The sequence below is a fragment of the Hemiscyllium ocellatum genome, chromosome 14 (assembly GCF_020745735.1).
Source record: "Hemiscyllium ocellatum isolate sHemOce1 chromosome 14, sHemOce1.pat.X.cur, whole genome shotgun sequence".
Lineage (NCBI taxonomy): Eukaryota > Metazoa > Chordata > Chondrichthyes > Orectolobiformes > Hemiscylliidae > Hemiscyllium > Hemiscyllium ocellatum.
This window is the reverse complement of record NC_083414.1, coordinates 32,968,203-32,995,289: the sequence shown is the minus strand read 5'-3', so window position 1 is coordinate 32,995,289 and position 27,087 is coordinate 32,968,203. Positions and strand designations below refer to the sequence as shown.

General features: G+C 40.2%; 1 protein-coding gene across 3 annotated transcripts in view; it reads right to left on the bottom strand.

Moving 5' to 3' along the window:
* cacna2d3a (calcium channel, voltage-dependent, alpha 2/delta subunit 3a) overlaps positions 1-27,087 on the bottom strand; it is a 953,890-nt gene that overhangs the window by 215,357 nt on the left and 711,446 nt on the right. For all 3 annotated transcript variants that reach the window (XM_060835584.1, XM_060835582.1, XM_060835583.1), the window contains 2 exons: positions 19,486-19,607; positions 2,193-2,273 (listed from right to left, as the gene is read on the bottom strand). In XM_060835584.1, the coding sequence (XP_060691567.1) occupies positions 2,193-2,273; positions 19,486-19,607 (203 nt within the window). The remainder of the gene's footprint in view (positions 1-2,192; positions 2,274-19,485; positions 19,608-27,087) is intronic.

Here is a 27,087-nt window from a genome sequence, read left to right as displayed (position 1 = left end):
CACGTTGCTTTTAATTTTCACTACATTAAACTAGAGCAATTTTTCCTCACATAGGTCTTAGCACACCAAAACATATTTCATTACATGGGAAATTCTGAGAAATATAAGAAATATATTTTAAATTAAACTTGCACAGAGAGATTGGAGGTTGCAGTCAAATTTAAACCTATGTTAGGCTTTTAGCAAAGAAGGCATGCATTCAATATTGAAATTAGGACAGGTGAATGTGGCTTGAAGGAATGTGGCTTGATTAAGCATACAGGTTTTGGAAAAGTTGGGGTGGGGAAACTGAGAGCAAGTAAAGTGTTTAGCAAAGGAGTAGAGGAGGACACCTGAAAGTTCTGATAGTGAGGGATAGACGATACATGATAGTTCAGAGTTAGAGCAACAAAAAGCTATTATGGGACCATGGGTAGAGTGATTGTGGAGATGAGATGAGAAGATCCTGGATGACTCTGCCAAATTATTATGGGCCCAATTATGTGAATACTGGACAAACTGAATCTTTGTATTGATCTGGCTTGACAAACCATTTCATTAAAATAATTTAATGTGTAGGAGAGCGAAGGATAAGAAAAGAAAAGCAGCAAGATTGATTTAAAATGTTGAAAATAACCATTATAGTTTGAACAAACTAAGTATAAATAATAATGATAAATAGGTATACTGAACAGTAAGATATTGATTCAAAACCAAATACACTGAATATACAAAATTTAGATGTTAACATGAGGTAAATATGAGCTATCTGTCAACTATGGCCGAACACCCCACAGAACACACTTAAGATAGTCAATGCTATCTGGCCATATATTTACCAGACATTAATGATACTTCACTCACCAAATTCTATTAAAACTTTGTTTTCTTCAAAAATGATTCTAATTTTTCAGTTATCAAGATTTGGCTTTGGAACTCCTTGAAGCATCTCCCCAACACAGACTACCCAAAAATGCAGTCGTTCACTCACTTCTCCAAATACAGTACTGAGTTCCCCATGACTCTGAGACCGCTCCCAAGCACCTAATTACCTGCACAATTTCAGTTTTAGTGAACAGCTAGTCTTTATGTGAACAGCTTGATGAAGCTGTCACTGAGTTTTTCTAAGGTAAAGTCTTTTTGAGCTACATCAAATAAATATTGCTTGTCGACTTTCTTTACCCCACTCTCAAACACACTGAACTATCAATGACTCCCAGGTATGTCTTGTGACCTGACTGCCAGAGTCTACTATGCTGCCTAGCCATTTCTGCTTCTGAATTCTCTCAGCTTCAAATGGCAAATAATTTCTTCCAGCAAACACAGATAAATTGAGGTAAATTTCTAAGTATCAACATAGCCTGCTGTGGGCTGTCTTTAACCTGGCCTTTAAAGCTTGCTGAATGCTTTTAAATAAATTTAACTCAAACACCTCAAGGCTACTATAACTACAAACTTTGCTGACATGCTTCTTCAGCTAAGTATGCCGCGTACTTTTTTATTACCACCATATTTTCTATTCTGATTCTATTAACAAACATGGATGACTTTCTGAGCTGCCATTTATCTTAGGTATTCTGGTAAACACTAAGAGGTCGAGCATTTTAATTACCATACCTTCCTAAGTATTCACCTCTTGAGGCAACATGACCCCAACTTTCTAAATGCACTATATTTCAAGCTGTTTCAATAGCATGTTTACTGTTAAACTTTAATGCCTAAAACTAAAAATCATATACTAAAAGATATGAACCATGAATTGAATACTTGCAGCAGTTTGAAAAAGAATTTTAAATCAATGTAATAGGGGAAAGTACATAGATCAGTGGGATAACACTACAATAGCATGCACTTAATTAATGGCTTTAATGTAGAAAAATGTTTCAAAGGTTTTCACAGAAGTTTAATCAGCTAAAATTAAATGTTGAGGGCAATGAATTATATTAGGAGAATGACCAAAAACTTTGTCAAAGAGATGGGTATTAAGAAATACTGGACAGGTCAAGATAGGTGGTGAAAATGCAGAGTTTGATGTAATTAGCATACCTGTTTTAACTAGAATAGTAAAACAATCCTGATCCACAGCTCATTTATGTGCATCTCCTTGTTAGGAGGATAGGATTGGTGTAGCTACTCTCCATGGAGAGATTATATATTGTTCAGACTGTATGGAAACAAACATGCTGGTTCATAAGAATTTTAAAAATCCTTACCTGCAACTACTGGTGATTTTCTGTTGTCCAAAAGCTGCACAGTTGTGCTAGCTGTCACAACATTGCTTTTATTTTCTGTATCTATCAAAATGAATATTCATTTTATTAGTATCAAAGGAAAATGCATGCATCATCAGTCTTCTTCTGATTCACATTCTTTTTTGGAATTTTTTTAAGATTACTTACAGTGTGGAAACAGGCCCTTTGGCCCAACAAGTTCACACCGACCCACCACCCAGACCCATTCCCCTACACCTAACACTACGGGCAATTTAGCGTGGCCAATTCACCTCACCTGCACATTTTTAGACTGTGGGAGGAAACCAGAGCACCCAGAGGAAACACACGCAGACACGGGGAGAATGTGCAAACTCCACACAGTCAGTCGCCTGAGGTGGGAATTGAACCCAGGTCTCTGGCACTGTGAGGCGGCAGTGCGAACCACTGTGCCATTGTGCCACTGTTATTTCATTGTTGTTGCTTCCATGACAATAATGTGGGAAAATTGACAGCGTGAAGTGGCTATTTGATTCATCAAGATTGCTTCATTTAGAATCCATGTGTGATTATTTGATTTTAGACTTCTTCCCAACCCACATGTAGCTCTTGTACGTTATTAAACATGCATTCATTCTTTCTGACCCAATTCTAGATATCAGTCTAACAATAAGGTTTTCATTGCAAATTTTATAATAGCTGTAGTATTAATTTATTTTTTAATTGACTTCAGCATATGTTCTTGATAATTTGTAGCAAAAGGGTCATAATCAGGTCAACTTGTTAGAAGCCCCAAAAATCTTGAACTCAAGTTAAACAAATTAATAATCTGATGACAGATAATGGATATTTTATAATTTAATTTCAGTTCACAATGAGACCGCCAGCTATTGTTTTGTTTATTTAACCTATTTTCCTACTCAACCTGTTGAGAGATGTTAGTACACACCTCTGGAGCAATGGGACTTGAACCCAAGCCTCCAACCTCAAAGGTAGTGACACAACCATTGCATCACAAGAGCTTTTCACTTATTGTTTTTACTGCTTACAGTTATTAAAAATACATAGAACAAAACCTGGCCAGTGGACTGTTGTTCATTCCTTAATTACAAAATATCAAAATTGTTAATTTTTCAACTGCATGGCCACTGAGAAAAATTGTATCTTTTGATTGAAGAGACCTTCTTTCAATAACAAGACATTTAAGTTTTCAAGTAACCTTGAAGTCTGGAGTCAATCATGTCGCTTCAAACAGAGAGAGCTATCAGAAGCTCTATTAAAGTAATTTACCATGTTTTGTCAATCTCAGAATCAGAGAAATGTTGGGCAAGTTGTTGTTTTAAGTCTGTCCAATAGAAAGGCTGCAGTAGTGGGTACAGTGGATTCTTTCTTGATTATATGTTTTTGGAGATAAGTCTCTTGATTAAACTTAAAATATAAGTCATAGCTATTAATTTAACTTGGGGCAGTGTTTGTAGAGGAATAAGACGGTGTTATTTTCTGGGTCTGTAGATTGTGAAGGAGCAAAAATGGCCTTTGCAGTGATATGTACCTCTTATCAGATGTGGGAGTTTAAAGAGAGTTTAAGGGTTACTGCGGATTATATCTACCATAAATACTGTTGGATGCAAATCTTATCAGATGGAGTGGATCGGTTGGAGAGACAAATAGAAGCGATGAGGAATTTGCAACAGCTACAGTATGTGATGGATGGCAGTTATAGAAATGGGGGAAAGTCTCAGATACAATCACATAGATGGGTTAACTCCAGGAAGGGTAAGAGAGGTAGGCAGCTAGAGCAGGAATCTTTTGTGGATATACCCTTTTCAAACAGGTATGCTGTTTTGGAAAATGTAGGGGGTGATGGATTGTAGCACAAACAGCCAAGTTTCTGGTATTGAGACTGGCTCTAACGCAACGAGGGGTACATCGGCTTCCAAGAGATCAATTGTGTTCGGGGATTAGATTAGATTACATTACAGTGTGGAAACAGGCCCTTCGGCCCAACAAGTCCACTCCGACCCTCCAAAGCGCAACCCACCCATACCCCTACATTTACCCCTTACTTAACGCTACGGGCAATTTAGCATGGCCAATTCACCTGACCTGCACATCTTTGGACTGTGGGAGGAAACCGGAGCACCTGGAGGACCCACGCAGACATGGGAGAATGTGCAAACTCCACACAGTCAGTCACCTGAGGTGGAAATTGAACTCGGGTCTCAGATGCTATGAGGCAGCAGTGCTAACCACTGTGCCACCGTGCTGCCCAGATAGATACAGACAGACGTTTCTGTGGCCAGCAGAGAAAAAGCAGAATGGTATGTTGTTTCCCTGGTGCCAGGATCAAGGATGACTCAGAGAGGGTACAGAATGTTCTCACGGGGGAGAGGGGCCAACAAGAGATCATTGTCCACATTGGAACCAACGACATTGGAAGGGAAAAGATTCTGAAGGGAGATTACAGAGAGTTAAGTAGAATTTTAAAAAGGAGGTCCTCAAGGGTAGTAATATCTGTATTACTCACAGTGCTATGAGCTATTGAGGGCAGGAATAGGAGGATAGAGCAGATGAATGCATGGCTGAGGAGCTGGTGTATGGGAGAAGGATTCACATTTTTGGATCATTGGAATCTCTTTTGGGGTAGAAGTGACCTGTACAAGAAGGACAGATTGTACCTAAATTGGAAGGGGACTAATTTTTTTTAGATTAGATTAGATTACTTACAGTGTGGAAACAGGCCCTTCAGCCCAACAAGTCCACACCGACCCGCCGAAGCGCAACCCACCCATACCCCTACATTTACCCCTTACCTAATACTAGGGACAATTTAGCATGGCCAATTCACCTGACCCGCACATCTTTGGACTGTGGGAGGAAACCGGAGCACCCAGAGGAAACCCACGCAGACACGGGGAGAACGTGCAAACTCCACAGTCAGTTGCCTGAGTCGGGAATATACTGGCAGGGAAATTTGCTAGAACTGCTCGGGAGGATTTAAACTAGGAAGGTGGGGGGGTGGGACCCAGGGAGATAATGAGAAAAGAGATCAATCTGAGACTGGTACAGCTGAGAACAGAAGTGAGTCAGTCAGTGCAGGCAGGGACAAAGTAGGACTAATAAATTAAACTGCATTTATTCCAATGCAAGGGGCCTAACAGGGAAGGCAGATGAACTCAGGGCATGGTAAGGAACATGACACTGGGATATCATAGCAATTACGGAAACATGGCTCAGGGATGGGCAAGACAGGCAGCTGAATGTTCCAGGATACAAGACTGGGAGCTGTATGTTCCAAGATAGAAAAGGAGGCAAAAGAGGAGGGGGAGTGGCATTTTTGCTGTGCTAAGGGAGGATAGTCCTGGAAATACATTCAGGGAAGTTATTTGGGTGGAACTGAGAAATAAGAAAGGGATGATCACCTTATTGGGATTGTATTATAGACCCCCCAATAGTCAGGGAAATTGAGAAACAAACTTGTAAGGAGATTCAGCTATCTGTAAGAATAATAGGATGGTTATGGCAGGGGATTTTAACTTTCCAAACATCGACTGGGACTGCCATAGTGTTAAAGGTTTAGATGGAGAGGAATCTCTTAAGTGTGTACAAGACAATTTTCTGATTCAGTATGTGGATGTACCTACTAGAGAAGGTGCAAAACTTGACCTACTCTTGGGAAATAAGGCAGGGCAGGTGACTGAGGCATCAGTGGGGGAGCACTTTGGGGCCAGTGACCATAATTCTATTCATTTTAAAATAGTGATGGAAAAGGATAGACCAGATCAAAAAGTTGAAGTTCTAAATTGGAGAATGGCCAATTTTGATGGTATTAGGCAAGAACTTTCAAAAGCTGATTGGAAGCAGATGTTCGCAGGTAAAAGGACGTCTGGAAAACGGGAAGCCTTCAGAAATGAGATAACAAGAATCCAGAGAAAGTATATTCCTCTCAGGGTGAAAGGGAAGGCTAGTAACTATAGGGAATGCTGAATGACTAAAGAAATTCAGGGTTTGATTAAGAAAAAGAAGGAAGCGTATGTCAGGTACAGACAGGATAGATCGAGTGAATCCTTAGAAGAGTATAAAGAAAGTAGGAGTATACTTAAGAGGGAAATCAGGAGGGCAAAACGGGGACATGAGATAGCTTTGACAAATAGAATTAAGGAGAATCCGAAGGGGTTTTACAAATTTATTAAGGACAAAAGGGTAACGAGGGAGAGAATAGCCCCTCAAAGATCAGTGAGGCGGCCTTTGTGTAGACCCACAAAAAATGGGGGAGATACTAAATGAATATTTTGCATCACTATTTACTGTGGAAAAGGACATGGAAAATATAGACTGTAGGGAAATAGATGGTGACATCTTGAAAAATGTCCAGAATACAGAGGAGGAAGCGCTGGATGTCTTGAAACAGTTAAAGATGGATAAATCCCCAGGACCTGATCAGGTGTACCCAAGAACTCTGTGAGAAGCTAGAGAAGTGATTGCTGGGCCTTTTGCTGATATATTTGTATCATCGATAGTCACAAGTGAGGTGCCAGAAGACTGGAGGTTAGCAAACGTGGTGCCACTGTTTAAGAAGGATGGTAAGGACAAGCCAGGGAACTATAGACCAGTGAGTCTGACCTCGGTGGTGGGCAAGTTGTTGGAGGGAATCCTGAGGGACAGGATGTACATGTATGTGGAAAGGCAAGGACTGATTCGGGATAGTCAACATGGCTTTGTGCATGGGAAATCATGTCTCACAAACTTGATTGAGGTTTTTGATGAAGTAACAAAGAAGATTGATGAGGGCAGAGCAGTAGATGTGATCTATATGGACTTCAGTAAGGCGTTCGACAAGGTTCCCCATGAGAGTCTGCTTAGCAAGGTTAGATCTCATGGAATGCAGGGAGAACTAGCCATTTGTATACACAACTGGCTCAAAGGTAGAAGACAGAAGGTGGTGGTGGAGGGTTGTTTTTCAGACCGGAGGCCTGTGACCAGTGGAGTGCCACAAGGATCGGTGCTGGACCCTCTACATTTTGTCATTTACATAAATGATTTGGACGCGAGCATAAGAGGTACAGTTAGTAAGTTTGCAGATGACACCAAAATTGGAGGTGTAGTGGACAGCGAAGAGGGTTACCTCAGATTACAACAGGATCTTGACCAGATGGACCAATGGGCTGAGAAGTGGCAGATGGAGTTTAATTCAGATAAATGAGAGGTGCTGTATTTTGGGAAAGGAACTCTTAGCAGGACTTATGCACTTAATGGTAAGGTCCTAGGGAGTGTTGCTGAACAAACAGACCTTGAAGTGCAGGTTCATAGCTCCTTGAAAGTGGAGTCGCAGGTAGATAGGATAGTGAAGAAGGCATTTGGCATGCTTTCCTTTATTGGTCAGAGTATTGACTACAGGAGTTGGGAGGTCATGTTGCAGCTGTACAGGACATTGGTTAGGCCACTGTTGGAATATCGGAAAGATGTTGTGAAACTTGAAAGGGTTCTGAAAAGATTTACAAGGATGTTGCCAGGGTTGGAGGATCTGAGCTACAGGGAGAGGCTGAACAGGCTGGGGCTGTTTTCTCTGGAGCGTCAGAGGCTGAGGGGTGACCTTATAGAGGTTTATAAAATAATGAGGGGCATGGATACGATAAATAGGCAAAGTCTTTTCCCTGCGGTCAGGGAGTCCAGAACTAGAGGGCATAGGCTTAGGGTGAGAGGGGAAAGATATAAAAGAGACCTAAAGAGCAACTTTTTCACGCAGAGGGTGGTACGTGTATGGAATGAGTTGCCAGAGGATGTGGTGGAGGCTGGTACAATTGCATCATTTAAGAGGTATTTGGATAGGTATATGAATAGTAAGGGTTTGGAGAGATATGGGCCGGGTGCTGGCAGGTGGGACTAGATTGGGTTGGGATATCTGGTCGGCATGGACATGTTGGATTGAAGGGTCTGTTTCCAGGCTGTACATCTCTATGACTCTAAGTATTTCAGGTCAACGTTTTGTTTTATGACAACGTATATATTGTGGGAATCTAATATTGCATTTTTCATATCTCAATGTGCCTTACTGCGCCTGCATATTTTTCAAATTCATTCAAGTGGTGTGAGCATTTGCTCATCTCCATTTGCATTTAAGATAGTGGTGGTGAGCCACTTTCTTGCAGCGTAAATACTTACAATGCTGTTGAGAAATTGGTTCTGAAATTTGGTCTCAGCATAAGCAACGAAACAATAATATAGTTCTAAGCCATACGATGGTTGACTTGGTGGCAAGTTTGAGGAAATGGTGCTTTTATGCATTTGCTGTCCTTGTTTTTCCAGGTGATAGAGGTCTTGGATTTGGAAGATGCTACTGAAAGAGTTTTGTTGAACTGTTGAAGTGCATCTTGTCGATGGTACACATTGTAGCAATTGCATGTCGAAGGTGGATTGTATGGATATTTAATATCACAAATGAGATGATATTTAAGTGGACTACTGATCGTTGATGGTTCCTGAATGTTTTGGGAGTTGCAATTATCCAGGCAAGTATTATCATTTTATTAATTATTTGCATCTGTTAAATGAGTGGTCATAGAAAATGGGCACCACAAGCATTGCCCAAGTTGGGAATTGGTGAAAGTGGAAATTTGATGTAGAGAAGGAAGAAGGTGGCTTTTTGTCTCCAATATTTCATTTGGTTTCTTTTGGTATGTGGGCATTACTGGTAAGCCAGCATTTACGGCTTGACTTTAATTGATCTTAAACTGAATAACTTGCTAGACCAATACAGATATTAGATTTTCATTCATTCAGAACATGTGGGCATTGCTGCTCGGGCTAGCATTTATTACTTTTCCCTAATTGCCCTTGGGAATGTGGTGGTGTACTGCCTTTTTGAACCACTAAATACACCAGATGTAGGTATATCCACAATAACACAAGGCGGGGGGATTCCAGGATTTTGACCCAGCAACATTAAAGGAACAGTGAAATGTTTCCAAGTCAGGATAATGCACAGTTAGGAGGTGAGCTTGCACATGATGGTGTTCCCATCTGTTTTCTGCTCTTGTCTTTCAAGTTTGTAACGGTCATGGGTTTTGAAGGTGCTGTGGTGCTGTCTAAGGAGCCTTGGTAAATGTTTGCAATGCATCTTGAAAATTGTACGCACTGGTACTACTACGCTATGGTGGTGCAGGGAGTGGATACCTGTGGATGTGACGCCAATCAAATGGGCAGCTTTGTCCTGGATGGTGTCAAGCTTCTCAAGTGTTGTTGGAGCTGCACCAATCCAGGCAAGTGGGGAGTATTCTTGCAGGATCAGCAGATGTCTTACCATCAGACCCTGCCAGCCAGATCCAAGGTTGCTCCCCAGATCATTGTGCTGTCAGGTATTTGGAGGAATGTCCAGCAGTGAAGGAAGAAGGCAAATGACCAATTGCATTCACCTCTGATCCAGGATCATGCAGTAGTACTCTCACTATTGCGTTTGACACATTTTCCACTTGCTCTCATCCACCCCTTCTTGACATTAATAAACCTCTCCGCTGCTGACTCACTTGCCCACACCATCTCCCCACCTGTTACAGGTGTGCCGCACACTTTCATCTTACTTAATACTGCCTTTCTCTCATTCCAGGAGGATAACAGCCCACAGTAGTGCAGAAAGACTCAAGCCAGGTGGTAGGCTCTCAGACATTTAGCTTCTCAGCCTTGATATGTATAGCCCTGGGTGGCTGACTGTGTCCAAACCCTTGACTGATGTTGGGGACTGCCCTTGACTTACTACATTGAAACTCTAATGGAGGCTATGCCTCATGACAACTTCTGAATGCTGACAAAAATGACAAGATTCCTGACTTTGTGTCTGTGCTAAATAGCAAGGCAAAATAGAAGTGATATGGGCAATGCATAGCAGGGATACTGTCATGTAGCAGCCAGGTAGGATCAAAGTGAGTGAACTCTAAGAGAGCAAGCAAAGAACTCATGGACCAGTCCATGCGCTGAGTTTGTGCCCCTGAGTGCGCAGTGTCCTTCCTGCTGCCTTACAATGACAGTTGCTGGTGCAGCCTGAAGTGCAGTATTGAATTACAGAAGCATTCTATAAGTCAACTGGAGATCTACCATGAGGGTTCTGACAGGTTGGCACATTTTGGATGCCAATGTCTGAGCAGGTGTTCTACTCATGGCTACACATTGGGCATGCTCTGAGAGGTTTGTGCCTGTTGTCCAAAATGAAGATGCTTTGGAGCAAGCAGTGACCCGAAATCACTAGGTATCTGATCTAATTTACATGTGAGAATTCTGAAGATATCCAGCTTGTTCAACATGTTTGGGAAGATAGGAAGATGAATATTAATGATGCAATTTGCAACATTAATAAGGTGCTTAACGTACTATAATCCCCTTAATTGGCAACTCACTGGCATGGTGGGGTGGTTGGCCCAGTGTGGTGGTCTCAGCATGGCCCTGCATGGCGCTTTTGGCCTGATTGTCCAGCAGACCCTGGACCCAGGAGTCGTTTATTGAACTATGATGAACATTTAGTTTCTTTTTCTCCTTATTTATGACTTCTGTCATTAATTTAGGTGCCAATGATATAGTGACTTATAAAACTTACTTTTTTTTGTAAAAATACACACGACAGTAAATTGCTTTTCTATTCTATTCACTAATGCCCAACCAGAATCTCACCTAGCCACTTGGCAAATGCATGAAAGATGCAGCATTTCACATAGTCTCTATATGTATAACAGACCAGGATTAATGCCATGTTATTCATGGCACTTGTGAGTATGCAGGCTTTGCCTCATTGACATATCAGATTGTGAAATCTGCCTTTCTGCTGTGAACATAAATTAAAGCTGTTGGGTAAAAAGCCAAACTGAAACAGTTGTCACAGCGAAGATTAGAACAGGGAGAATATTGGATATAAATCCTGTACTTAATCATTTCTGTTGTTGATTACTGAATATCTTGTTTTCTTTGGGAGGAGTGGTATAAATGCTCAAATTTATTAACAACATCTGAAGAATAGTAAATTATATTTTGTATTTTCGGAGTTTTCTTCCAGCTGTATGTTTAGATTTGTGAAATGCCACGCGTCTAAATCTAGACATTTTCACTTTCAAACTTTTGCACTTGAATGCTTAATTTTCCTTGCCACTCCGTTTATAAATCTCCGAGCTTTTGTTTGCAAAGCTGTAGCGAAATACTCAAATAAGCACTGCTGAAGATCAAATTCCAGATTTTGAAATTCTATTACTGAGTTATTTCACAAGATCTTTGTAGCAATCAGCTGAATGTTATGTCTCAGGGGTGGTGTCATTATTTGCTTGAAATTGTGGAATTAGGAATAAAGTGACAGGTTGGAGCATTTAAAATGAATATTGGCCTGCATGAAAACCAGAGCAGTAGAGGAAAGAATTCCAAAGGCTTTGAAGAGAAGCACTGGATTAACAAGAATGGAAGCTAACAGAATCCCAAACCCATTAAAATGTAGGGAATATCACTGCTAGAAATAAATGGCAGAATTTATCCATTTTCATTTAAAATATTTTGTTGAGTGACTTTCTTAGCACCCAATTCTCCGTGGCTCTTAGAGGCTCTTCTCAAACAATCTTCTACTGTTCACTTCATTAATTAATGTAGTGAGTGGACTGTAGCAGTTCAAGGGGGGATGGACAATAAATGCAGCCAGCGATGCCCAGGTCCCACAGAAGAATAACAAAAAGCAATGAGGCCTTTCAGCGTGGGGTTCCTTGATCGGAGGGGTGGTTGCGTTCTCCATTGCAGGGACCTAGTGGCTCTCACACCACTGATGTGATATTTACAAAGTCCAGCTGCACACTGTTTCTGATGCTGCGACCCATCAGAATGTCCCTACAGATTGTGCTGCTCAACCGCCTAGAAAATGAAGCTTGCTTCTCGCTTTGCAAACAGGAACCTGGAGCTTCAGGAAACAAGGCAGTAGCAGCCTAATTGACAATGTTAATGTGGTGCACTGGTGCATTTTAAACATAATCCACTGGTGTCAGAAATCCAGGGAGGTCTTGGGGAGTACAGAATACATCTGCTGGTGGCAAATGCACAACATTGCGATTGGGATGTCATATAGGTATCATGCATAGCTAATGCAAGGCTATGGAGAATAGCATAAGAAAACTCTCTTTAGCTCACAGACTAAGCTACTCCATCAAATTCATTGAAATTTAGACTTAGCCCATTTTTGATAAAACTCAGCCCTCAGTCTTCCAAAGTCCCAGAAATGTGTTAAAGAAAAATATTTAAATAGTTGAGTTGTGAACTGTTCATTTGCTTTTAAGATGAAAAGGAATTTGAATCAAAGACTTAATTAGCATTTCTAACTCGATGTAAAATTAAAAAGTCTCCTGCTGCAATGGGGAAGAGGCTAAGGAAAGCCACTCTTTGAGATCAACTTATAGGATTTGCTATAAAATCAATAAATATCACAAATAGACAACAGTTCTATATAGTCTACAGCGAGACATTGCCACTGAATGTGGGAAAGTGTCAGTTTCTAATTGAAGATATGCATCCTCTAATCCTCCACGTATTCTGTGAGAGTTGTTATGGCATGGTCTGTGGGAGGAAAAATAATTAGAACAGTCTTTACTGCAAGTGGCTGATGTAAGAAACTGAGAAGTGCCTGGAGATGGTGCTCCAAGTTACTATTAAGTGAAGGAGGTAATATAGAAACTCATTGGAAGGTGCCACAATCTACTAAAAAGGACCATAATCTTGTAGGGGCAGCAATAGATGAAAAGCATAAAAGGAGAATGTTCTTCTCTATGCTTTAAACTGTAACTTCTTTACAAAAAGAAAACAGCATTTGGTCAATCGTGCTTTTCAACATTTGTTACAGTAAAAGTTTTAAAATGTGAAATCTTGATGTGTCATTCTTTCAAGTTGCACCTGAAAGTTCAAATTCCTTTTTTTTAAACATTATTGGTCTCCGTGGAGATCGTAATAAATGGCAACACTTGGAATAGTGACAAATGAGGAAGGATTTCAGACACACAGCAAAGAGCAGGCCCCATGGAAATCAGTCATGAGAGGAAGATGGATTATTTGAAATATGAGACATAAAAGAAGGAGTGACTTGATCATGAGGGAAAGGGGAATGGATTGGGTTGCTCTGTTTAATTCTGTTAAGGGTGGGTGGCATTACTCTTCTTGTTTTATTTTCCTCTATCAGTCACACTTAAATGATTCAGTATACTTTGTCATTAGGCCAGTTAACCTTTACCATTTATGGTTTTGGTCAGAGATCAGCTGGGACTATTCTGTGGCATTTTTAATGAATTTGTATGATGGATGGGACAGCATTGGACATTTAATACATGTTCAGCAAATTACTTAATGGTAGCTTATTTTCCAACATTTCTCAGTATGAGATGCTAGTTGAATATTGAACAGCAATAAAAAAAGTTTGTTTACTCATGTTTTAGTCATCAGTTTCAGTTCATCAGCATTTATCTCAAATCCTATTTGCTGCTTTCAATCCAGTTTGAACAAAATTTCAGAATAAATTTTATAGATAAATCTTTTGCTGGTATAAAATGTTATCCTACCAACCTGATGTATGACCAGCAGATTCACTGGGGCAAATCCAGCCTTGGACAGAAGCCAACCTTAGTCTTTGATCTACATTTCATATCTAAATGCCAGTGTGATGATCTGATGCAATCACACTGCTGTCAATGTACATCTCCTAGGCCTCTATATTTACATAGTTATGAAACATATTTATGGCTAATCGTTATATTCTTATTTATAGAGATAACCTTTTGTTGTTTTAATCTCTTTGGATAGAGTGCCAGCTGATGGCATGAATCTGATATAATGGAAGTGCTTTCTTTTTGTGGTAAGTGTCAGACTGCAATGATTGCATGACTGTATACCTGACTGTGTCTGTGTATAAATATAAACTATACAGTGAAAATTATTTGTGGTTCTTGAGGACATCAGCATTATTTGTGCTATGTCAAAAATAATACAACAACATAATCTAGGAGGACCAACATATTTCATATACAGTAATTGGCATTTCATTCAATGGCACTATTACATCATTCCTTACTTTAAGGACAAAGCAAATTTTAATTTATATTATAATAACTGTAACTTCTTAATGTGACTTTTTATTTTAGATTGTCCAGTTTATTTAGAGGATACCATGAATGCAGAAGTGTAAAGGGAAGGTGTGATAGATGCAGGGACTAATTCTATATAAACTTCCTTATCTAAATAATCTATAAAACTCTTCGCAGAATCACTTTGCTGTTAAGTATTCACAGTTACTTATTGCAATGCCTTTCATGTGACAACTGTAATTTAGAAAGGATGGAAGGATCCTTGAGGGGTCCCGGTGACAATTTACTAGACTGGTTCCAGGGATAAGAAATGGTGGTTATGCATTATGCCAGAAAAGCTGGGAACAGGGATCAAGGGAAGTTTTGATAGAGATGTTAATTAATTCCTGCAAATAGTTGATTTTCTTAGTGCAGTGTGTTGAGGAAAATTATGTGATGAGAAAGAACTAATTAATAATCCTGTTATAAAAACTTTTAGGGAAATTTTAACAGGATAGAATTTTCCATTAGATTTGAACATAATGTCACACAATGCAAACCTAGGGCTATAAACCCAAACAAAGAAATTTATTCGTTCTGGTCAGTTTTGGAGTTGGAGGTAGTCAGCGATGGTTCACTAGATTGATTCTGGATATGGAACGGTTGAGTAGATTGGGCTTCTACTCATTGGAGTTTAGAAGAATAAGAGGCGACCTTATTGAAACATGTAAGATTCTTAAGGGGGCTTGACATGGTAGATGGAGAGGGACTGTTTCCTCTGGGGGGAGTCTGGGCATATTCTCAGAGTAAGGAGCAAGGAATTATCCACTTAATATAGCGATGTGGAGGAATTTGTTCTCTCAAAGAGTAGTGAATTTGTAGAATTCTCTACCACAGTAGGCTGGGTCATTAAGTGTATTCAGAGCTGGGATAGTTAGATTTTAATCTGTAAGGGGGATTACATGTGATGGGGATAAGGCAGGAAAATAGAGTTGATGATTACCAGATCGATGGTGATTTAATTGAATAGCTTACTTGTGCTCTTATGTCTTGTTGTCCTTGAAGGACAAGTTGGCAGTGATGGATTGGAAAAATCCATTTAAATGTACAACAAGCAATGGTTAGTATTCAAAGAAATAATGCATTATTTACAGTAAACATACACTCCTTCAAGACCCGAGAACAAAAAGGGAAAAGTCAGTTAACTGTGACTAACAAAAGAAACTAAAGATGATGTTAGATAAAATGAAGCAGCTTATAAAATTACTAAAAACATAGTAAGCCTGAGGATTGGAAGCATTTTAGAATTCAGTGAAGATGAACCTAGAAACTGATAAATGGAAGTTGGCTATGTATATAAACTTCAAGTAAAAAGTGAGGTCTGCAAATGCTGGAGATCAGAGCTGAAAATGTGTTGCTGGTTAAAGCACAGCAGGTTAGGCAGCATCCAAGGAACAGGAAATTCGACGTTTCGGGCCAGAGCCCTTCATCAGGAATGAGGAGAGTGTGCCAGGCAGGCTAAGATAAAAGGTAGGGAGGACGGACTTGGGGGAGGGGCGATGGAGATGTGATAGGTGGAAGGAGGTCAAGGTGAGGGTGATAGGCCAGAGTGGGGTGGGGGCGGAGAGGTCAGGAAGAAGATTGCAGGTTAGGAGGGCGGTGCTGAGTTGAGGGAACCGACTGAGACAAGGTGGGGGGAGGAGAAATGAGGAAACTGGAGAAATCTGCCATCGTGTATCCATTACAGACACAAACAGGAGAATTTATAATGGGAAATAAGAAAACAGTTTAAATGTGAACAAACGAGCTAAAATCCAGAAATGAGGTGAGAGTGACAGACCTTGACATCAAGACTGTAACTGACCAAGCGTGGCATCAATAGGCTCTAGCAAAACTAAAGTCAATAGGAATCGGGGAAAAACAATCGCCGGTTGAAGTCATATTTGGTGGGTAGGAAGATGGTTGTGGTTGTTGGAAATCAGTCATGTCAGCCCCAGGATGTCTCTACATCAACTCCTCAGGGTTGTGTTCTCAAGCCAATTTTCTCTGTTTGCTTCATAATCAACTCCCATTATAAGTTCAGAAGTGGCCATATTTGTTGATGATTGCACAATGTTCAGCACCATTCATGATTCCTCAGACATTTAAGCAGTCCTTGCCCAAATGAAACTAGACCTGGACAACACACAGGCCTGGGCTGATTAGGAAGATGTAAGGTTCAAACTACACAAGTGCCGGGTAAGTACAATCTGTAGCATGACAAAATCATTGCTTGACATTCAATGTGACATTACCATTACAGAAATCCCCATTATCAACAACATGATGTTACCATCCACCAGGTCAGAGGCTAGGAATGCTGCAGTAAAACCTCACCTCCTGACCAGAACCTGACCACCATCAAGAAGACACAGCATAGGAGTGTGATGGAATGCTCCCCATTTGCTTGGTTGAGAGCAGCTCTAACGACATTAAAACTTAACAACATTTAGGATAAAGCAGATCAGTTGATCCTGAAACATCCACTCTCCCGCCACTGATACACAGTAGCAGCAATGAGTGCCATCCATAAAATGCATTGCAGAAATTCTCAAAGGATCCTGAGATAGCTCTTTTCAAAGCCATGGCCAATATCATCTTGAATGACAAGGGCAGCAGATACATGGGAACACCAGCATCTGCAAGTTCCCCTCAAAGCCATTCATCATCCTGACTTGGAAATTACATGGTAATTTTTTCAGTATTGCTGGATCAAAATCTTTCCGTAATAGCATTGTGGGTCTACCCAGAGGTAACGGTTTGCAGTGGTTCAAGAAGGAAGCACACCATCATCTGTTAAATGGAATAAATGCTGCCAGCCAGTAAAGCCCACATCCCTGACTGAAATCAAATAAAGTAACTAACAAAATGCTTAAAGGCATATATAAGATCAGTGCAGAAAGGATGTTTCCTCTGTCTGTGGGATGTTTCCTCTGCCTCAGAGAAAGGGACAAGCCATTTAACACTTCACACAGACAATAGTGCGTCTTTGGAATTCTGTACCACAGAAAGCTGTGGAAACTCAGTCATCAACCATGTTCAAAACCAAAGTCAATAGATTTCAGGTTACTGATGACTTCCAAGGATATGGGATAGTGTAAAATGGAATTGAGATAGATTAGCCGTGATATAGTTGAAAAACAGAGCAGGTTTAAGGGTTTGACTGGCCTAATCGTATTCTTATGTTCCAACGATCAAGGCAGGTTTAGTTGAGAAAGCTAGATAAAGAAAGAATGCTTTCATTAGGTTTAAGATTTTGGGCAAAAGATGCACAAAGGTGTGTGTAAGAAGCATTTTTTAGTGAAGTGATTGATAATTTTTTTGAATGGAATCATTGATAATGACCTGGTACTCTCTGTCTGAAGGGATGATGAATGATTTCTAAAAGACATTAGTTGTGAACTTGAAGAAAATATATGGGGTTATGGGGATGAAGAGGGAAAATATGACTTATTTAATTGTTCTGCAGAAAGCTGGCAAGTAATCAATGGTCCAAATTAACTATTTCTATGCCTTAATAACTTCTATAACACTATCGTGCTTCTGCACATAGGCAAAGATTTATAGAATGTTAAACTATTGAAGAATCAGCCAGCAATTTGGCTATATGTCCTTTCTCTATAGTCAATTCATCTACAAGTGTGAGGTGCTGCATTTTGGGAAAGCAAATCTTAGCAGGACTTATACACTTAATGGTAAGGTCCTAGGGAGTGTTGCTGAACAGAGACCTTGGAGTGCAGGTTCATAGCTCCTTGAAAATGGAGTCGCAGGTAGATAGAATAGTGAAGAAGGTGTTTGGTATGCTTTCCTTTATTGGTCAGAGTATTGAGTACAGGAGTTGGGCGGTCATGTTGCGGCTGTACAGGACAGTGATTAGGCCACTTTTGGAATTTTGCGTACAATTCTGGTCTCCTTCCTATCAGAAAGATGTTGTGAAACTTGAAAGGGTTTAGAGAAGATTGTTGCCAGAATTGGAGGATTTGAGCTATAGGGAATGGTTGAATAGGCTAGGGCTGTTTTCCCTGGAACGTGGGAGGCTGAGGGGTGACCTATAGAGGTTTATAAAATCATAAGGGGCATGGATATGATAAATAGATAAAGTCTTTTTCCTGGGGTGGGAGAATCCAGAACTAGAGGGCTTAGGTTTCGGGTGAGAGGGGAAAGATATAAAAGAGACCTAAGGGGCAAAGTTTTCATGCAGAGGGTGGTACATGTGTGGAATGAGCTGCAAGAGGAAGTGGTGGAGGCTAGTACAATTGCAACATTGAAAAAGCACTTGGATGGGTATATGAATAGGAAGGGTTTGGAGGGACATGGGCCAGGTGCTGACATGCGGGATTAGATTGGGTTGGGATATCTGGTTGGCAAAAGGGTCTGTTTCCGTGCTATGCATCTCTATGACTCTAAGTGGTAGTGGTTATTCATCAGTTAGATAACATCCTTCTTTGGAACTAAAATTGCACAGGAAATTTTGAAGTCAGGTCTGATCTGAATACAACAAAGGTATTATTCTCTGACAGCACACTCTAAGCTCGTTTTGTTGAACATTGAACTTCTGCTCAAAACAACACAACAATTCACAGACACAAAATAAAACAATGTCAGAATCACAATACCGAATTACAGCTTTCATGGAGAAGAGAATATGAACACAGATTGTGAACTGCAAAGCATCAGTAAAATTCTATATTCCAGAAATCATAATTAGATTTATTCAGTCACCAGTGGGCATAATTAGGAAAAGTTAGAATCTTGGAACAAGGCCAAAAGGACAGTAGCATACTTAAATATATTTTCTTTGTATAATTATATTTGCTTTATTCAAATCATACAATCATTGGAAGCCTACAGGTAAGTGATCTGAAGTAATTAAAATAGAAATTAACCTACTTAATTACTGTAACATCAGAGACTGTGAACTGAATATCTATTAAGCCAGTTGTGAGAAACAAAATGCCACTGCAGAGCATGGATCAAAATATATCATAAATAAATAGGAAACAGCTGATAAATGTTCCCAGTAATTAAGTAGAGAAAGGATGAGTTACACAGCAAAATAAATAACTTAATTGATGAAAGTTTAAATATACTTTAGAAAAACATTAATAAAATACATACTTTTGAAATGCATAAAAGAGATTGCAAAATAAACAATAAATGCCACCCTCAAGCACTTATGCAATAAAACAATTACTAACCTGTACTAAATGGAATGGAATAGACAAAAGTGCCTGGAAGTTGTTCTGCTGATTTCCTGTACCACAGAGGGAAATGATCTGCAGTGAAAATACTTTCCCTGTCCTTTGCAGTCAAGAAATCTCTTGAAACAGAGAGAAAAAAATGTTTGTCTTATTTTGTTTGATTTGGTTTAATATTGTCAAAAAGTTAGATACAATGATTTTACTGACATTAAATCATAATTACAACTGTTGCCCCTCCCAAAAGTTTCTGCACAAACTGACGAAAATGTGGTCTGCAACATTTAAATTAAGTAATTGTTTTCATTAATTAATTATAATTACAATTATTAACCTTTGGAGCATGATTTAAAATTTTAATTCAGCTGAAAGATTTACTGAGAAAAAAAATTCCCAGTTCTGCACACATTATAAAGGTTATAATGGAATGGATTTTGCAATCAGTGCTGAAGGAATACCACATACAGTATTTCACTGCCCTTACAGCCGCCCACAGTAATTTCCTAGACATTTGATTGGTAACATGCAGTTACTGGTCACACACTACAGGGATGTGGCTCTTGTATGAACAGGATAGGCAGTGACTTGCCTCTTCAACAAATTAGATTGAAGAATTATCAATGATCCAGACAGAGTCTAAATCAGGAAGTGTAAGTTAGAATAAAAATGATAACAAAGAAAAAATGATTTAGTCATTTCTTTACACCTACAATAAAAATTAAATTCTGATAGAAGGCAATACCACACTTATAAATGTTAGTCTTCAGTACCAGGGTTGTTTGACAATGATTAAGATTTATCATTCCATTCAAAGTTCAGTTATATTTGAATAGACATGGTCTAACTTGTTCTGGTATGTTTCATGGGTTTCTAAGTGGATACAACAAATTCATTGCACAAGTATTCACATGTATTTCAATTTTGAGTCTCCGTGTAAAATTGTTAAAAGAAAAACTTGTAGAGGAGCAGGGCAAATTAGACAGCAATTTCCAGATTTCAACATTTAACTGCACATGAGTAGATGCCTGAAATGCTAATCAGAGTGAGGAAATTCAAATAATTAGTATCAACAGAACAAAACAAATGGATAAATTTAAGAAACAAAATTTGACAAATCCTCAGGACCTAAGGGTCTGTTCAACAATGATAACTAAAGAAATACTGGATGCATTGCTTATAGTTTTCCAAAATTTCTTAGATTCTTGAATAACCCCAATGTTTGGAAGCCAGCAGATGTAACACCACTATTGAGACATAGTCAATTTTCTCAACATATCTTAAAAAAATTGCCTCCTTAACTATTTACTCAACCCTGATAGCATTCATCTCATCTCATTCTTACTATGCACTGTACCTGGAAGAACTTGCCATTAGTCCTGGTTGCATCTTAAAAAGACAATTGTGCACCAGGACAAGCATTGTCAATCCAGAGCTGTCCTGCAGGGTTGCTGATGTTTGCCCCGAACACGGCAAACAAGGGGAAAATTGCATTCCACATTGTGGGCATTGCCCTGGATAGTGAAGTGAAGAGACCATCCTCTTCCTGCAGGACCAGTAGAGGAAGCCACGTCACCAGAACATGCTAGTCTTCTCTGAGGTGATCACTCAGGTCAATGCAGTCAGCCATCTGGAAAAATGCACAACTCTGTCGGAAGAAGGTCAAAGATCTTCTCCAGCTGAAAATGTGTTGCTGGAAAAGCGCAGCAGGTGAGGCAGTATCCAAGGAGCAGGAGAATCGACGTTTCAGGCATGAGCCCTTCTTCAGGAAAAACCTTCTCCACTCCACCAGTGTAAGTGCCACCATCTTCTCGCTGGGAGCTTATAGCCACTTTACCTCTGTTACTGCACCCACCTCCACCAAGTCTCACGCTTTACCACTTAATCATTTGCAACATCTTCCTCACTCACTCTGACCCATCCCCAAACCCAACACAATGCCCTCTGTGCTACCTACTCACTCACTCAGGACACCTTATATATCTTTGTGATCCACTTTTATCTTCCTTAATAATTGCCTCTCTCTCATTCCAGGAGAAAAACAGACAACAATAGGGCAGAAAGAGTCAAGACAATAGCGGGCTGACAGACATTTGGCCCCTCACCCCTTATGTGCAGAGCATCCTGACTCTGACTCTTCCAAATGGCTGACTGATTCTGTCCAAACCCCTGGACTGTGACTGGAGGCTGCTCTTGACTTATTTTTCTGGGACTCCCTGATTAAAGTCTTGACTGAGGATTGCTGACAGCAATGACAAGCTTTGAGTCTGCACTAAATAGCATGGCAATAGAGCAGGGCAGTGAGCCTGGAACTGATTATTCTGGTTGAGGAGGCAATGTACAAAAATGGAAGGCAAGGCAAGGCAATGCAAGTTAGGGATGCTGTGAACATCCAGATAGGCTCAGAATGCGTGAGCGCTAAGAGAGCAAGCAAAGAACTCAGTGATGCAACCCAGATCAGTCCATGAGCTGGGTATGTGTCCCCGTATGCACAGTGTCCTTGCTGCTGCCTTACACTGACAGTTGCTGGTGCAGCCTAAGGTGCAGCTTTGAATTACAGAAGCATTCTTTAAGTCAACTGGAAATGTGCCATGAGGGTCCTACAGGTTGGCAAATGCAGGATGTCAATGTCTGTGCATCTATTGTACATGTGGCTAGTGTCAATGAAGCATGCTATGAGACTTTGCTGCCTGCTTTCAACATGAAAATGCTTTGAAGCAAGCAGCGAAGTGAAGTCAGCAGGTACCCACAATGAATTACATATTGAGAATTCTCAATGCCTAGCTTGTACAGCAAATCTATTAAGATGGGAAGCTACTAAGATAGATAGAACTATTAACGTGGCATTAATAAGTTCTTTAACATGCTATTATCGCCCTCAACAAGCAACTCATCACTGCCCAGTGAGAAATTTACCTTGCTGCTCTGCAGGTGCAAAAAAGATGCTGTCAAGACAAACCTCGCTGGACTTCTCATGTGATTCTCTCACAAATCTCACCATAGCCCACATTTTTCAGGCACCTACGTGATTCTGCCCAATGTATTTTCAGATACAAGTAAATACGACTTCACAGTCACTCATTCAATGTTTTCTCTATTTCCTAAGTGATTGGTTACTCATATGAATGTTCTATGAGTTTGCACTCCATCCTCATTGTCATCTCCTGTTTGCAATTTCCAACTTGCCAATTCATTTGTCAGGAATCTCCCACTTTTTACTGAATCAAACAATCCTTCTCCATAAACTTTTATCACTGCCATATGGCTTTTTAACAATAATGTAATTCCCTAAAGTAATGTCTACTGATTTCAGAACACATGAGAAAGTGGCTAAAGCATTATCAGTGTAAAGCACAATATTTCTTCCAATTGTTCTGAAATCTCAGCCTGAGTCTCCCCTTCAAAGAATACTTAATTTTTGGTCCAATTCAAAAAATATCAAACACCAAAAATGTTATTGCAGACATGTGACTACATCAGTGGTATTAAAATGGTTTAGACACCTCCATAAAGTTTTTGAATACTGTCATTGCAACTAGCAAGGTAAAGAGGCATGATGATAACCTTCAAAGCTGTGGACCTTGCACTTACAGTCTATAAGACCATAAGACCATAAGACATAGGAGTGGAAGTAAGGCCATTCGGCCCATCGAGTCCACTCCGCCATTCAATCATGGCTGATTGGCATTTCAACTCCACTTACCAGCGTTCTCCCCGTAGCCCCTAATTCCTCGAGACAACAAGAATCTATCAATCTCGGCCTTGAAGACATTTAGCGTCCCGGCTTCCACTGCACTCCGTGGCAATGAATTCCACAGGCCCACCATTCTCTGGCTGAAGAAATGTCTCCGCATTTCTGTTCTGAATTGACCCCCTCTAATTCTAAGGCTGTGTCCACGGGTCCTAGTCTCCTCACCTAGCGGAAACAATTTCCTAGCGTCCACCTTTTCCAAGCCATGTATTATTTTGTATGTCTCGATTAAGTCTCCCTTCAATCTTCTAAACTCCAACGAATACAATCCCAGTATCCTCAGCTGTTCCTCATATGTTAGACCTGCCATTCCAGGGATCATCCGCGTGAATCTCCGCTGGATACGTTCCAGTGCCAGTATGTCCTTCCTGAGGTGTGGGGACCAAAACTGGACACAGTACTCCAAATGGGGCCTAACCAAAGCTTTATAGCACATCTCTGCTTTTATATTCCAACCCTCTTAAGATAAGAGACAACATTGCATTCCCTTTCTTAATCACGGACTCAACCTGCATGTTTACCTTTAGAGAATCCTCGACTAGCACTCCCAGATCCCTTTGTACTTTGGCTTTACTAATTTTCTCACCATTTAGAAAGTAGTCTATGCTTTTATTTTTTTTTGCCAAAGTGCAAGACCTTGCACTTGCTCATGTTAAATTCCACCAGCCATTTCCTGGACCACTCTCCCAACCTGTCTATATCACATGGGCTGCTCATTCCCATTGGAAGCTTTAATCTGTGCATATTAGATTTAGACCAAAGAAAAGATGATTCAGGAGAGTCAGAAACACTGTTATCTGTGCATTCATCACAATGTTACTGCAAGCTTTAAACAAAGTAACCAATATAGTGATAATTTATTTCTAAAATGTTACTTTGAAGACTGTACAAGATTTAACTTAATATATACATTTAATTTTAAATGAGACAAAACTCCATGCTAACCCTGAAGCTGATTACACGACACAATAGCAGCGAAATGTGAAGAATCAAGACATCTTAGCACTGAAATTTCAGTCAAGTGTGTGTTTTGTGTTCTTAAATTACCATACTCTCTTGTACTACAGAGTTAATGTTACTCAGAACAACTTATACTTTCCATCAGTGGTTGTTACATCACAGTTTTTTCAGGTACTGTAAGTGGTGAGAGAGAAGAGATTGGAACACTTTGAATTGTCAAATATGCTTAAAAGATTATTTTTGCAAGACAAAAATATTGTGAAGATTCTGAGTAAACTTGAATTGTTTGTGAATTACAACTCAATCAACCATGCAGACATGACAAAAGGGCTGGAAATATTGTAAATCAGAACATTTCATATATTGTGAATATTGCTGAAACAATTTTTTGCTTTCAAACCTAAGATACAGAGTGAGATTATTAGATTTGCTAATGAGAATCAATTTATAAACAGAATTGATGAAAACAGCTTGGAATCCCTTCAACTATAGCTAATAAACTGTTGTCTTCTTATAGTCTAATATATTTTTGATACGACCATCAATTAAACATGATCTGCATGATTTGGCCATTGTACCAAAGTGTTGTGTCTGGTTGCTTCAATAGCTGTGTGCTATTCACCATAAAGGGGAATGGTCAATGCAAAGAAAGAATGCTTGTAAGATGTCCCAAAATGAGGACAGATGGCAGACCACAAAATCTCAGCTGTATCATCTGTTTCGTTGTAGGATTTGACGAATATTTGTGACAACATTTTGTGACAAGGGCTGGACATAATGATGTAGTATCTTTCTATGAACTGACTTAATCATTAAAAGGCCTTGATCTCTGAAACTTTGTCCTGGTTCAAGTTAGGCTAACTGTTCAGAGGCTTGTTGATCATGCTGATTTGTTTTTTGATTAAAGATGGCGGCAGAGTGTGGTGGCGACAGCAGATCTTATTCTTACATATCTTATAATTGGTCTGCTCTTCTAAACCTCAATTCTAAGTCTATCAGAATTACCAACAATGTTCTTTTAAATTTACCTTCAGGTTTAAAGATTCTCCGAGTGATGAGGCCTGACTGCCTATGCTGAAACCACAAGCCTAGAGGAATCAAGATCCTACCGGCTTCCCAAAAGTCTGACCTCCTCATGGAAACCTGGAACCAAGTCCATCTAGTGCAGGGACAAGACCTGACCTCATGGTGACCTGATATTGAAGACATCGGATCAGAACAGCAGCAAGACCCTCTGGGGCACTCAAGGCCATGACTGGTGCGTATGACCCTATCTGGAGCACACACTTACCTGTTGGAGTGGCAGATCTCCCTTACTGATACCTGGGATTGATGGGAGCAACCACCTACCCAGGAAATGTGGTAGATGCGCTGGAGATGTGAGACTGAAACTTTGGAGTTTCAAGTCCTCCCTCCCCAGCATATTCCTGGCAAACATTCAAACCATTAAAAACAAAATGGATTAAATTAAAGCTAGACTCATCTTCCAAAAGGAATTGAGAGACCACTGAGTGCTCTGCCTTACAATGGTTCACTCCTTCTACACCTGACAGTGTTTTACAACCTGAGGATTTCTCAGTTCACCAAATGGACTGCTCGGTATCCTTGGGCAAGGCAATGGGTGACGGACCTGCCTCCTAATCAACACCTACTGATGCCCCGACCCTGCAAGCTACTGCCCCCTGGACTTAGAATATCTTAGAGTAAAGTGCGGTCTCTAGTATCCGCTGCATGAGTTCCACTCTGCTATCCTGACAACTGTCTACACCCCATTTTATGTGGAAATAAAGAGTGCACTTGATGAAGCATACAAAGCTACAAACAGTCTTTAGACAGAATACCTCAAGACTTTGTTCAGCATACCCAGTGACTTCAACCAGGCCACATCAAGAAAATGCTACCAAAATACCATCAACATATCTCCTGTACCACTAGTGGTCTATATATCCTTTTCCATTGCTAAGCCACCATCAAAGATGCCTACTGTTCCATCCTCCATCAAATTTTGGAAAATCAGACCACAACACTGTGCTCCTCCTTCAGACTTTGAAGCGGGATGGCACAGTACAGAAAGTAGTGCAGTGTTGGTCTGAGGCAACAGAAGGCCTTCTATCGGACTGCTTAGAGTCAATGGACTGGTCCATATTCAAAAACTCAGTGGCCAACATGATCGAGGATGCCAGACCTCATTACTAACTGAGTGGAAGTCTGCATGCCAAAGGAGTTAATCTGAATGTTCCCCAACTGAAAACAATGAATGAACTGAGGCATTCCCTACTTAAGTCCAGGCTTGAGGTTTTCAAGTCAGACAACCCTGACATATACAGGAAGTTCAGGTACAACTTTCATAATACCACCAGGAATGCCAAGAGGCGATACCAAACTAAGCTTGAGACCCAGACTAACCAAACAAGGTTTGGTTTACACATCAAAGCGGGTTACAAAATAAAGTCAAACACAATTGTGGTAAACAATATATATCCCAACCTGATAAACTCAATGCATTCTACACTCACTTTAAACAGAAAAGTCAGTGAAACCATGTGACCTACACCAACAGCCTCGGTTGCACCTGGACCCACAGTCACCGCTGAGATATTAGATTGGCTTTCATTGCAGTGAACCCACGGAAAGCAGCTAGCCCGGATGGAGTCTTTGGCTGTGGACTCAGATCCTGTGCATGCAGGCTGGCAGGAGTATTTGCAGATATCTTTAACCTCTCCTTGTAAAATCTGAAATCCCACCTGCTTCAAGAAGACCCCCATTGTCCCGGTACCAAAGGAAAATCATGCACCAGTGCCCAGCAATATTGCATACTCAGCCCCTACCAAACTTCTTGTACACTCAAGACAGTGTGGCCAAATTGCACACTGATTCCATTTACAAGTTCACCT